Source organism: Trichosurus vulpecula, chromosome 3, assembly GCF_011100635.1.
Source record: "Trichosurus vulpecula isolate mTriVul1 chromosome 3, mTriVul1.pri, whole genome shotgun sequence".
In the NCBI taxonomy this organism is placed as follows: Eukaryota; Metazoa; Chordata; class Mammalia; order Diprotodontia; family Phalangeridae; genus Trichosurus; species Trichosurus vulpecula.
In genome coordinates, this window is record NC_050575.1 from 210,880,573 (window position 1) to 210,895,152 (window position 14,580).

The following is a 14,580-nucleotide window of genomic DNA, read 5'->3' on the forward strand; positions in this document are numbered from 1 at the left end:
GCCCCAGCATGCAGCGCGGGCGGTTATCGCTTGGGGGCGACGTGGCAGCGCGCTTCGCGCAGGCGCAGACATAGAGTTGGGGGCCTGGGCTGGGTTGGGGGGAAGTGCTAGCTTGTCAGTCCTTCTGTCTGTCTGTCTTGGGAGTGGTGGAGGGAGAGACGATACTATGGCGGCCACGGCAGCGGGAGGAGGTCGCTGGGAGGTGGTGAGGAAGGGCCGGCGGCCTGGGGGCGGCGGCAGCGGAGGAGGCGGCGGGAGCCGCCGAGCACTCGGGGAAGCGAACCGGCCGCGGAGCATCGAGCTGGTCCGTGAGTACCGATCCCGGGCTCTCGGGCCTGGCCGTGGCGTTCGGGGCCCCGAACCGAGCCCTCCACTGCGCCGCCGCGAGGAGCTTGGGGCCGCCTGCCGGGGTGGATGCAGCCCGAGCCCCCGGCCTGGGACGTGGGACCCCCCCGGGGTGGAGAATGTAAACTCCTCGAGGGCAGCAGCAGTTTCATTTTTACCCTTATTATTCCCGCGCCTAGCGCTGTGCCCGGCACATGGGAGGCGCCGGATTAAAATGCTTGCGGGACTGCATTGGAAGAGGGAGCGGACGAGCCTCATAAACATGACATCCCCTCCGCAGACACACACACCAATATGCATCCGTGCATACACACATATTGTAGTATTCGTGTCTCCCCGCCCCCACGGAGCCTGCGGCCCGACAGCTGCCCCAGACAGAGGGAGCCAGCAGCCCCCTCCCCCACTCCCCCGGCTGGGCCCCGGGGACCCGCAGGCTGCATCTGATAGCGGGGCCTTGGGGGAGGAAGGACGCCCTCCTCCCAGCAGGGCGATCTCTGTGGGAGCTTCGGCCAGGGAGGACCGACCTGCCGTCCCTGCCCGTGAGCTTGCTCTGGGTTTCCGTATTCAGTTCTGCCCCTCTCCTTCTCTGTCTCCACCGCCCCCTCCCCAAACCTCGACGCGCAGCTGCCATCCAGCCCTCAGGCACTCTTTTTGAGCTGGGCTTTCAGAAGGCGATGAAAAAGCACAACAAGGAGCAAGTGCCCCCACCTGCCCCCACCGAGCACAAGAAAACAGCCAAAAAAACCAAAAAGGCAGCTGCTCCCGCCGACCAGAGCACCAAGCAGGGCCGCTTCCGAAGCCTGGAGGAGGCGATGAAGGCTGTGAGTGTGAGAGGCAGGAGGGGATGGGTCACAACGAGGCACATTCAGGGAGAACAAGAAACAAATGGGGCCTGCAGGGAGGGAGGGAGGGAGTTATGTGATTTGGGAAAATGAAAGAAAAGGAGAGATAGAACTCAGAATGGACTCATGTGCCACATGCTATCAGAGTTAGAGGTATAGTGCCAGCCAGGACCACACTTCTGGGGTTATTAGGAAGAGACGTGATGGCTTAGTGGAAGAAGAGAAAAAGAGCCACAAGAGCCCAGAAACCAAGTAAAGAAGAGAATGAGAAACAGGGGTTGGAGAACCTGATTTCCTGAAAATTATTAAGTTTCATGGACATAGCGATCATCATGCTATTAGAGTGAGCACTTGAAAACAGGCTCCTCCCATTTACACCTATAAAGGATAGGAGAGGTAGGGTAGCCTCTTTGAATGAAAAAATTAATAAATGTTTTTCCTAGGAATCCCTTTTCTAGATCCTTTAAGGTCGTATGATTCTACCAGTTTCTGACAATGAGGTAACTCTTCTTGCTAAGGCCCAACACTGCCTTTGAACCTGTCTCCCTCTTTTCCAAAATGTTGCAATTTCAGCCATCCCTCCTCTCTCTACAACCTTCTCTTTCTCTATTGATTTCTTCTCTACTATTTTTGAATATTCCCATCTCTTTCATCCTTAAAAAAATTGTCCCGTATATCTCCACCCTTTCTTAGCTAAACTGGAAAAAAAAAATGTCTCCACCTGTCGCCTTCCTTTCACTCAGTCCTCCGCCCTTTGTCCCTTTGTAATATGGCTTCCAGCCTCATCACTCAAGTGAAACTGCCCTCTGAAGTTATCAGTGATCTCTCAATTGCCACATGTCATGGTCTTTCCTCAGTCCTCATCCTTCTGGATCTTCTACATTTGACACCGCTGACCGCCCCACCCTCTCCATCTTGATATTCTTTCCTCTCTGGGTTTCCGTAACACCATTCTCTCCTAGTTCTCCTTCTACCTGTTTAACCACTCCTCAGTCTCCATTGCTAGTTCCCTGTCTATATCATACCTCCTAACTGTGGTGTACAGGGCCCTTGTGGGCCCTTTTCTGAGTACTCTATCTCAGTGACCTCATCAATTTCCATGGATTTAATTGTTATCTCTATGCAGTTGATGCAGATCTATATATTCATCTCCTTTCTTTCCCTTGAACTTGACTCCTGCATTACCAATTGCCTCTTGGACATTTCATACTGAATATTCTGGAGACATCTAAAACCTAACAGGTCTGAAACAGAATCTTCCTTCCCTCCCCACCAAAAAAACAAAAAACAAGCCAAATCACTCCTCTTGCAAATTTCCTATTTCTGTTGAAGGCATCAGTATTCTTCTAGGTTTCTAATCTCAGTATTAACCTCAGTTCCTCATTCTACCTCACCCCATATATTTCAGTCAGTTACCAGATTTTGACATTTCTACCTCCACAGTATCATTCATATTCAACCCCTTACTCTTTACTCACACAGCTACCACCATGGTTCATTCTCTCACCACCTCTTGTCCATATTATTGCAACAATCTCCTTGTCAGTCTCCCTGCCTCAAGTCTCTTCCCAAACCAGTCCATCCTTTACACTGCTGTCAAAGTGATTTTCATTAAGTGCAGATCTGAACATGTGAGTCCCCAACCCAAATTACAGTAGCATCCTATTGCCTCTAGAACCAAATATAAATCCCTCTCTTTGGCTTTTAAAGCATTTCACAACCTAGTTCTAGCCTATTTTTCTGGCATTGTGTATAATACTCTCCTTCCAACTGTCACTCTCTAGCCAAACTAGCTTTCTCTCTGTTCCTCACATTCCCTTATCTCCGTGCATTTGCATTGACTGTTCTCCATGTCTACCATGCACTCCCTACTCATTTCTTCCTCATAGAATTATCTTCAAGATGAAGCTCAAGCCTCTTCTACATGAAGACTTTCATGATTCCTTCAATTACTAGCATGCTCCTTCCCAAACTACCTTGTATTTAACTGCTTTGTATCTATCTGTATTCTTCTTATACTTATCCCGAATATACTTAACGCACTTCTCTACCCCAACCCACCACCCCCCTTTAGAATGAAAGTTTTTTGCTAATAGGCATTATTTCTATTTACGTCCCCATCTCCTAGGACAGTACATGGCATTTGTAGGTTTTTAAATGAATGCTTCTTGAATGATTCATTCAAAGCTACCCTATTTCATACCTCCTAGAGTTATAAATTAGCAAAAAGGTAACATGTCCCATAAATCATTCTTAATAATGACCAGACCCTTGTTCTCTGTGGACTCCTTACTAGTCTCAGGCTACCTTTCCCAAGCTGCCTTTTCATTACTGACTAACCCTGGGGTTCTTGTGTCTCTGGCAGCTAGATGTGGTAGCACTGCAAAAGGAAATGGAGAAGAGCCAGAGCATGTTCCCTGGGAACCCCTCTGTATGGGTGAAGGACCTGGCTGGATATCTCAACTACAAGCTGCAAGCACCTCAGAGTGAACCTACATTAAGCCAGCACACACATGGTTAGTCTGTCCTCTTAAGCATACAGTGAACCTAGAAAATTCTCAAAAAGTAGTATCCAGGCAAATTGATTCATAGCACAGCCAAAATGTGTACCTAACCCTGATTACCAGTCCTGTGAGGCCTGCAGGCGATTTTCTACCATGGCTATGAGAGTTTATGGTGTATTTGGCTCAGGAAGGTTTTAGCTATATGACCAGGGAGGGAAATAAGAGTCTTAGAACTGCCATGAGCCCCTAGGCCTAGAACTGATTACAGAGGTTCTGGTTGGTTCCAGATTACCCCTACTGCCTGGTGGGCCGAGAACTTCGTGGAATCATTCGAGGATTGTTGGGGAAAGCCGTTGGCGTCCTGGAACTTTTCTTTGACCATTGTCTTTACACCATGCTGCAGGAACTGGACAAGACTCCAGGTAGGAAGGGCCGGAAATGTTGGTTACTATACTTTGTCTTGGAAGGATGTGGGCATGCACACTTTTTTCCCCACCGTAGGAATGCCTAGAAACTTCAAGGGAGAGTTCCTTTCTGAGCAAAGAAATTTGTAAATTCAGGAAATCATTTTGGACAAAAGTGGATAGGTGGGTGAAATATGTCAAGAAATGATAAGGCAGCAAAATAAAAAGATTCACTGGGGAAATCTACTCTTCATTGGTGTGGGGCTTCATACTTTTGCAGGTGAGTCACTCCATGGCTACCGCATCTGTGTCCAAGCAGTTCTGCAAGACAAGCCCAAGATTGCCACCATGAACTTAGGCAAGGTGAGCACAGAGTGACTGGTTTGAGAAGGGAGGTGGGGTAGGAGAACCATGCTACTTCTCCTGTCTTCAGGACAATGTGGGGGATGGTAACAGAAAGCAGCTACCATAATTCTAAACTGAGCTAATACTGTACCATTTGGAAGACCCTGAAAGACTTAATTTTAGTTCCCAATTTCCCTCCCTTGTTTATCTCGTTCTATCTCAGTCTATATCTACTGTGTCACTTTTCTTACCTGTCAAGCACTCTTTATACTTCACCTTTGACTTAGACACTTAATTAGCATCACTCCCATCCCCCATTGATAACCTGCCTCCTCCACTGGTCTCCCCAGTACCTCGAGCTACTGAGATCCCATCAGAATCGACCAGCAAAGTGTCTGACCATCATGTGGGCACTGGGACAGGCAGGCTTTGTCAACCTAACAGAGGGACTTAAAGGTAACAGGACTGAGTGCATCTGATTTCCCTTCCACGGTATGGTGCCGTGTGACTTCCAGGTATATCCCTGAACCCAAAACCACCTTATCTAGTACCCTTAGTGGAAATAAGTATTTCCATAAAGAACTGATCCATTCACCAAATGTGAATTAGAGGGAACCTCAAAAAGTCGTTTATCTAAGGACTGTCTTAGCTATTCCTCCTAGGTTTGTGTCATTTGCAAAGCATGCCTTTGTCCAAGTCATTGATGTTCATTGCAGGGCCATAGAATCATATGTGTCCAAATTGGAAGAGCTTGTGGAAATTATCTTTATTGAATCTCTTGATTTTACAAATGGAGAAACTACCCAAAAATTTAGTGACTTAATCAAGGAGGCTAGATCCCAAGTCCCCTGATTCTGCAGTAATTGTTCTCTAGCGAGGTGGCATAATCAGTAGTGTTCTAGACTTGAAATCCTGCCTCAGACTGGGCAAGTCACTGGACCTCTCCCAGCCTTGGTTTCCTGATCTGTAGAATGTGGCTACATCAGCACCTGCCTCACCGGGTTGTTGTGAAGATCGAATGAGACAGCCTGTGAGGTGCTTTGCAGATGCTAGAGTGCTAGGAAAGTGCTGGCTGTCATTACCATCCCACATTGCATTCACCCCTCACTCTCCCGTAGTGTGGCTGGGGATCATGCTGCCTGTGCTGGGAATCAAGTCTCTGTCTCCCTTCTCCATTGCTTATTTGGACCGACTACTTCTGTGAGTGATTGCAGGGGTTCAGGGAGGGAGCTAAGGAAGGTGTGGGAATGTCCGTAGAGTAACTGAGTCAGCAGAACATGATGTTAAGGTTCTGGTCCCTTCAGAGGCGTGGGGAAAATCAGAACAGCCCATTCACCTCGATCCCTGCAATGGAGGGATGAGGAAGGAAAGGACCAGTGTGGGGTGGGAGCAGGGAGCGGGGGGACATTATATCATTTGCCATGGACAGTAGACTTAAATCTTCAGGGAGTCAGGCCCGGGGTGGAAGTTTGTAGGATACATGTTCTCCTTCCCACCATCTATAGGATGCATCCCAACCTCACCAAGGGCTTTGGCATGATCGGCCCCAAGGACTTCTTCCCGCTTCTGGACTTTGCCTACATGCCCAACAACTCACTGGCACCCAGGTATGGCAGTTGTATGTGTGGGACAGTAGCAAAAGAGTCAGAGGGCAGTGAGAGAGAACAAGAGAGTCAGGACTGGGAGACACCTCACCCCCAACCCCCAACCCTTATACTCTCAAGTCAGTGTCTTTGCAAGTGCTAAGAGTGAGCCCTTGGGGGTCATGTTAAACAAAAAGATTTGAGGAAGTCTGGTGAGGGCACAAAACATCACACGAGGCATGGCTTGTGTGTGGCTTCACCCACTCTGTCCACAGCCTACAGGAACAGCTTTGTCAGCTCTACCCTAGACTGAAAGTGCTGGCCTTTGGTGCAAAGCCGGAAACAACTCTGCATACCTACTTCCCCTCCTTCTTGTCCAGAGCCACCCCTAGCTGTCCCCCTGAAATGAAGAAAGAGGTAAGAAAGAAAAAAGACCAAGACATCTTTCCCCTTCTCTTGAGGAAGGTCACTGAAAATTGTGGAGTTGAATGCATCCTATCTCATTCTGAAAAGCATGTTTTTAAGGAGTACCAACAATTGAACATCCCTTTGTTTAAACATGGCTCGTTCATTGGCATCCTCCCTTTTGCCTGTGTCATACCCTCAGCCAAGTGGTGGTAACAGAAGCCCCACCTGCCCACCCATTCTGGCAGATGTGGCTCCTGACCTCCCTCTCCCTTATTCTTGTTCCTCAGTGACTGGTTGTACTTGAGCTTGGGTGCTGACTAGAACTATAGCTCTATCTTTGTAGCTCTTTGGGGCTTCCTGGTATATGAAGACAATCTCAAGAGCCCTTGGTTCTGATGCATCCCCAGGAGGATGACTTTTCCTGGCTATGATCTATAGCATCCATTACAAGGTCTGGCCTTACATTGTGGGGGTAATTCCCCTGCCCTAGTACACCACTGTCCAGGAATATTGGCTTGTGAGACTGACATGAGGCAAGACCGGTGCTTCAAACAATTGTTCACTTCCCCCACACAGCTCCTGAGAAGCTTGACTGAGTGTCTGACCCTGGATGCCCTCAGCTTCAATGTTTGGAGACAACTGTATACCAAGCACCTGTCACAATCCAGGTGGGATAGAAATAACAAGCCAACCCCAGTGGCCCCACATGCCTCTGCCTCAGGAAGAGTCTGGGTCCCTGCTTCCTCTACCCTGAGTTAGAGTTGTCTGCCATCTAGGGGAACAAGGGAAACGCAGATGTACCCCCAATCTTCAGGGCTCCCAACAGCCCCTTTTCAGTCGGAGAGGTATGGAGGTAGGGGCTCTTGAACACAGTCCTTTCCTGGCCCTCTGTCTCTGGGTAGTTAAGACGGGTCTCAGAGCTTCCATTGTGGACTTCAAGAAGATGCATTAGAACTAGAGTTTTTAAGGTAAAGGAAAGCAGATGTGAGAAGCTGTATGGTCTCTGTAGTCAGGTGGATTTGGGGTCTGCAAAGAACAGACTGAGGGGTGACTACTTTTTCCACAGCTTGCTGCTGGGACATATCCTGGAGACTTGGGACCAAACTCCTAAGAAGGTGAGGTGCCGGGCTGGATGGAGCCAGCTTGCCTTGGGGGATGGGCAGCTCGGGAGAAGTTCTGGTTCTAAGATGGCACCTTCTCTGAGCAGCTGGCTTCCTTGTAAGAGTGCTGCTGAGCTAGTAGGGCTATCAGCAAGTGGGGAAACCTAAACAGGAGAAACCTGAAAAGAGGGTAACACCCTCTGTTCCCAGCCCCTGGCCTTTTGCTTCCCACCAGATGAGGAAGTCTTTGCAAGAAATAATTCAGTCCTTCAAAATCACGAATGAGGAGCTCCTGAAGAAAGGGGGAAGTAACACTCAGGACATCACAGCCTGCAATACCATCTGCAAGGTACCCTGGTTCAGACATATTGGTGTATCCCCAACTCACTCACAGGATCCTATTCCCTCTGCCCTGATGTCCATATACTTCCAACCCAGATGCTCTCCCATTCTCCATTTCAGTCCAGTTCCTGACCCAGGTATATATTCACCAGTCCCTGTCTGTGCCACCTTCCCTGGAAATCCCTAGGACATGCTATACTTTCTCACTGCCGAAGTTAAGCAATAGTGCTGCCCCTGCCAAAAGGGTGTGGGTAGAAGTTTGTTCTCGGATTGGGAGAGCCATCCACCCCTTGACTACTATTCTGTGTTCCTGCTCTTCCTCAGGGTATATTGCAGCAAGCACGTGGTCGTCAACTACCGTGGACTCAGCTGCTACTCGTGTTCCTGGTGTTTGCAGCTGGCTTCCTGTTCCATGACTTCCGGTCACATAGCTCCTTCCAGAGTAAGAGGTTTTGGATACCAAAGGGTGGGGTAGGCAAAGGAAGGAGAGGGAAAAGAGACAAGGGAAACAGCTAGCTTCTCCTACCTAACCTTAGACCTTTGGTCAAATAATATTTCGACTCTTTCATAGAAATTCTAAGCAACCACCAGGTGGAGTCTATGCTACTTTACCTGTCTGCAGCTGTCTTCCTTCCAGCCTACTCCTTGCTCACCTAACCCTGCAGACACACTCTCCTCAACAAGCTGAAGCTTGGCTCTTTTTTTTCTGTTCATTATCCCCAAGCATTAAAGTATCTGCCTACCTTTTCATTGTTCTCATCACCCCTGGCCAAACAGGTCATCTCAGTCACTAACCCTTGCTTCCCTTCCTAGCTTCCCTGTCAGCCCGTGTGTTACAGTCATCTGGCTTCCTACCTGTTGGTGAGGAGGCCTGTGCCAAGCTCTACTACTATGGTCTTCAAGGCTATAGGTGAGTCACATAGAAATTAAGGTTGAATTGGGTCTTCATATGGTATGATATAGCCATGGGCTAGAGGGACCCAAAGGCACTATCATAAAATGCTAGAAATAGCCAAGGGAAATACACAATTTCTCCACCCCTACAGCTGGCTAGAGGAGACGTTGCCTGTCTTTGGTTCCCATCTGATGGCAGTGCTAGAACCCAGCCTACAGCTGGCCTGGACCCAGACCAACACAACAGTCACCTTTGTATCTTCCTATTGTGTATCCTGTCTTTCTTGGGCCTATGAGAACCTACCTGACATCTTCCAGGGGGTAAGCTAGAAGACTGAGATAAGTGGAATCCCTTGGGCAGGTAGACTATTATCCTTTGGAAAAGCATGTGAGCCTTGAACTAATGGCATCCTCTTTCTGATCCACCTGCAGACCCAGTTCACGGAGTCCTTGTTACATCTGCTCCTACAGCTAAGGGAGTTGCTACTGCTCCTTTATCAGGACTTTCTGTTGCCTCTGTGGCACGTGTTACTTACTGCATTGTTCCAGGTCCAGGAGTATTGCCAGGAGGCCTGCGGGTGAGACTCCTCAACTCCAGACTACCTGTCCCACTCCTTCCTTCCATGTATTTCTGTCCTAGCAGTGCATGTTATTGTCCCTATGTGCTTTGGTTTACTTTATTTGGTGTCCTATAAGCTTTTCATAATCCTTTCACCTGACCTTCCCCCATATGTTCTTCCTACAGAGGTGAGGTGACCTGGGACTGTATAAAGATACAGCTGAGTAAGTTTGCCCACTGGATTTGGCTCTGCCTGCAAGACACCACCATTGCCCTTGTGGACTGGGCATTAACCATGATATCCCAGCAATAGGCCCTGTCTGAGCAGTCACTTGTTTCCATTTCAGACTGGCCGGCAAAGACTGTTGAGGGGCAGGGGAGTATGCATGGGAGTATGTGTCTGCATGAATGTCTTCTTTTTTGCTGTTAACTTGGTGCCCCTTGTTTTGGCCTTATCCCATCGCCTTGAAGTGATCTGCTGCCTCTGCCCCAGAACACCCTTTGAAGAGGCATAAGCCTGAAGTATGTCACTTCCAGCAGGCCCTGAACTGCATATATGTGTCCCATAGAACTCTTTCTCTGACCCTATATCCCACAGCTCTGTGTCTCTCCATGCATTCATCTGGCAGATTTTGCTCCTCTGGGAATCTCTTCTTTACTGCCCTGTGTCCTTAAGGTACAAACGGTTCAGCCCCAAAGAGACTAAACTCACAGTGAGAGTCCCTTCTTTGGCTTTTCCTACACAGTCCCATTGTTCCTGATCTCCTGAGTCTCAAGGAAATGGCACCTGGAAATCTGGGTGGCAGGAGAAAAGGGCAAGAAGAGACCAGTGGACTTCACTCCCTATTTTCAGTCACAACTTCAGCCATGATAACAGGCTGCTGATATGAGAGCAAGAACCACAAGGGCATTAGAAAGCACACACACATCTTATCACTCTTGACAAGACCACCAGATTCTATCCATTGGCCCAAGGGGAGCACTGGAAACAGACCAATTCCTCACCAATCAGGAAGCTCACCTTGTGCTCCATCAGGCCCCTCCATCTCAGTCGTATTGCCACCACCTCCATCCTGAGCTCCCTGGCCCCCCCAGTACAATGTGGCAGGAGAAAGGATAAGGCAAGAGACCAGGGGTATGAGTCTCTCCTGCGGCTCTGCTGCTCCTTCCTCCTCTTGTCCCCATCCGCCCCTCAGGCTTAGGGCTCTGCAAGAGTTCCAGCGATCATGTGCCTGCTCCCCACCTTAGGCCCAGGGATCTCTTTCTCAAGCATCCCAGTGGAACAGAGGGTCCAAGATAAGACTTCTGGGTCCTGTATATGCCTACAGAGTAAAATAAAACACAGACTTGACCTCTTGTTTCCCCATTATGTTTTGGTGATCCCCAAGAACTTTGGGTTGGTTGGAATAAACAAACCTACGCAATGTATTACAGCCCTTAGTTTCTGCATATTATTTATCCTAAGTACTCAAGCATTCCCTTTTTGTGACTCTTCCAACCTGCTCTAGGAATTCATGTCTTGGCATTGACCCTGGAGCCGGAGGGGTGTGGGGGGGAAGAAATGGTAGTGCCCTGCTATCCTGAAAATTCTGCTCTCGTCGTTTGGTATCATATTTTGCAAGTTTGCCTTGTGGAGGTGGTCCAGTCTTGAACAAAGGCACAAAATTTGGCAGTGAGTTTATGCAAAGAAGGGCGTGGTTAAGTTGACAGTTCTTAATAGTGCTGAACTATTAGTGGCACACTTCTACCTGAGGCCCAAAGGCCAACCTTGTATATAGCAAGGAGGTGAGTGTAAAGAGTGCCAACAAATGGCCTGAGTCTGGCCTCAGTAGCCGAGTTGCTATGCCAGGAGACCTGTGGCATTGATCAGGCTGCCTTAAATCTCCACCTGGAGCTGGAGCCCTTACACTACCAGCTGCTAAAGGCATCTCCACAGGTCAGCTTGTTCTTAAGGAGCTAGACCTGGAGTTGATACCCTTCATGGATGCCTCCTGCCTCAGAGTGCTGATCTGGAAAAAGCCTAAGCTTGATGTCTTCCAGTCTTCATGCATGCAGACAAAATAGGAGTTTGAAATACAGGCTGGGGCGAGTCATCTAGCCTACTTCTTGCACACCAACTTTCACCTTGACTCCCTTAAATACACTATCTCAGCAGGATTGTGGCAGTTTGGTTTCTTCTTTAACTGTACACATACAGAGATAACAACTTTGAAGATTTGAATGGTGAAATAAATTATAGTAAGAGTTTTAGTTATAAAGTAAACTGGCTAATCCTTTTTTTTAAACCAAATAACTAGTATGCCTCTTAGAGAATACAAATGTTAAATATGTTGAGTCCTGTTTAAACCAGTCTTGGGAAGCACATAAAACACACACACCCCCCCCCCACTGTCAAAACAGGGCAGCTAGGTGTTGCAAGTGGATAAAATGCTGGGTCTAGAGTTAGGAAGACAGCCTTCCTGAGTTCAAATATGACCTCAGGCGCTTAATGGCTGTGTGGGCCTGGAAAAGTTGCTTAACCCTGTTTGCCTCAGTTTCCTCATCTCTAAAAGGAGCTGCAGATCTTTGTCAAGAAAACCCCAAATGGGGTCACAGACATGACTGAAGAACTGCCAAAACACTTCTAGAAATCTGTGATCGTGCTTTTCTTCAAGGCCCCAGCAGAAGGGGCCCAAACCTCTTAACTATCTGTCTTCATCAGGAAAGTATTTTGGAATTTGCAGAAAGGAGGACCTCCTGTCCTAAGGATGACTGGATGGATGGCTTCTTTGTAAGAAAGCAAGGAATATCAGCAAAGTAGGATGAGCAAGTTAAAAATTGATAATAGAAAATATTAGGAGGGAAAGGAAGTGTCCTCTGTACATTGGATATTTGTCTTGCTGTCTGTGACCAGCCCAGTGATGATGGAGCACATAGACAATGAATTTGTCAGGTATTCCTATTAATATGAAAAATGCGTTGGAACCTGGAAAGTCTCCACTGCAAACATATATCCAGGAACTTTGGAGTCACAGAAAATACATTTGTTTGAATATTAATATGAAATTAACTTCACCTATGAACCATATAAGAAATGAAACCATAGTGCCATGTGAGATAAAATGAATTATCAAGTGTTGTGGCCCTACAAAAGAAGACTTTAGTACTAGGAGCATGGAACTGAAAGCACAGAACCAGAAAATGGAGTTAGGCTTCATGATTATTATGCTTTAATTACTCTTGTATTGCTAATAAGAGTACAGAAATAACATCCTCTTGGCCCAGAATTTTTAAAAAATAAATATTCATAGCTTTATTACATAACCATAATTTCTCCTTTTATCTGTCCCTCTTTTCCTTTTCATGGAGCCATCTCATTTTTTAAAGCAAAGATGCAAAACTGATTATTATATCAAAAAATATGAGTATATGTGTAAGGTACCACATTCATGGTCCTCACATGTCAGCAAGGGAGTAGGCTGGGATTGTCTTCCTGTATCTCTTCTTTGGAGCTATGTTTGTTCATTGTAATTACACAACATTGGTTTTTGATTATTTCATGGTTGTTTTTCCATTTACATTATTGTAGTCATTGTGTATACTGGGTTTCTTTTGGCTGTGCTTCCTTCACTCTGCATCAATTCATGCAAGTCTTTCCATGCTTCTCTGTAGTCATTATATTTGTTGTCACTTGTACTAATATTTAACTATATTCCTATTCCACAATTTTTTTGGTTATTCCCCAGTCAATTGGCATGTACTTTGTTTCTTGTTCTTAGCTACCACAAAAATTGCTGCTATAAATATTTTGGTGCGTATGGGGCACTTTTTCCTTATCAATGACCTCCTGAGGGTATAAGCCTAGTAGTAAAATCTCTGGGCCAAAGGATTTGGACATTTTGGTCACTTTATTTGCATAATTTTCAATTGCTTTCCAAACGGTTGTACTGATTCACGACTCTACCAACAATGCACTAGTGCTCCAGTCTTCCCAAAATCCCTCTACAACATTGGCTGTTCCCATCTTTACCAAGCTTGATGGGCACAGAATTTTATTTGGAATAAATAACAGGAAAACGTATTACTCTCATGATTTCCTTTTTTTAAATATTAGGGTGATGTGTGCCTGCTCTGAGAGGGTTGCACACAGGGATGTAAAGAGAGAGTGCTATTTGAAGTGTCCTGTAGAATAAGTATCACTTTTGTCTGTGATTACTGCATTGCCCAAGCTAGTGTACAAACAAAAGTACAGAAAATAAAATAGTCCAGAGGAACTAATTCAGTGGGAGATGGTTTGAGCTGCTGCTTATATTTCTAGCACTGTAAGATTTGCTAGGGAAGGAGAAAACCAACTAAAGACTACCCTTGAAGAGAACAGAGAGACTGAAGAAATGCAATGATGGCAAAGAAGTTTTAAGTGAATTTACAAGTGGCATATGGCAGGCAGAAGCCACATCAACTAGGGCCTAGAAGGGAAGAGATATAGGCACCTAGTTGGAGTATAGACAGGTCCAGTATTGGTTCTTGGTGAGCATGTTTTTTTCAGTAAGAAGCATTTTCTCGAATGAGTGAGGTGGCAAAGGGAGACATTGAAACAATGGAAAAGAAAGGAAAATCACTCACTAGAGAGGGGTCCAATGGGGCCCATTTTCATAGGAGGGGTGATATATTCTTTTTTATTTTTTTAATTCAATTTTATTTTGAGTTTTGAATTTTCTCCCTCTCATCTCCCCGTTCCTCATGTGTTGAGAAGGCAAGAAAAACTCCATTACAAATATGATGGTCAAGCAAAACCCCACATTATCCATATCTCCCCAGCCCCCCCCCACTCCCCAAAAAAGAAAGAAAAGAAAATAGGCCTCAACCTGCACTCTCAAGTCTTGTTAGCCTGGAGATGGACAACATGTTTCATCATAAGTCAGTCCCTTGGATTTGTAGTTGGTCATCGTGTTGATCAGAGCTCCCAAATCTTTAGCTGTTTATCTTTACAATATTGTTATTGTATAATTTGTTCTGGTTCTGCTCACTTCACTTTGTGTCAGTTTATACAAGTCTTTTCTATTTTTTTTTGTTAGTTATCCCCATCATTTCTTACAATGTAATAGTATTCCATTGCTTTCATATACCATAACTTATTTAGCCATCCTCCCCCCTCCTTTCTTTCTTTTCTTTCTTTTTTCTCCACACAGGGTATCACACCCTTACCTGGCTGTGCTCTGCCCAAAGGGAACGTAAATTTTAATCTCTGAAACTTTTTTTGTTTTGTTTTTTTCTC

General features: G+C 46.4%; 1 protein-coding gene across 1 annotated transcript; it reads left to right on the forward strand.

Annotated features, from left to right (window-relative positions):
• Nucleotides 1–40: 40 nt before the first annotated feature.
• Nucleotides 41–10,766, forward strand: TMEM214 (transmembrane protein 214). The gene is made up of 17 exons (XM_036750324.1): nucleotides 41–308; nucleotides 970–1,166; nucleotides 3,553–3,703; nucleotides 3,979–4,113; nucleotides 4,376–4,458; nucleotides 4,791–4,896; nucleotides 5,559–5,640; nucleotides 5,946–6,047; nucleotides 6,299–6,440; nucleotides 7,008–7,099; nucleotides 7,498–7,546; nucleotides 7,767–7,880; nucleotides 8,198–8,315; nucleotides 8,687–8,783; nucleotides 8,920–9,088; nucleotides 9,200–9,345; nucleotides 9,513–10,766. The coding sequence occupies exons 1-17, from the start codon at nucleotides 167–169 to the stop codon at nucleotides 9,637–9,639; spliced, it is 2,052 nt and encodes a 683-aa protein (XP_036606219.1). The 5' UTR covers nucleotides 41–166; the 3' UTR covers nucleotides 9,640–10,766.
• The last annotated feature ends 3,814 nt before the right edge of the window (nucleotides 10,767–14,580 follow it).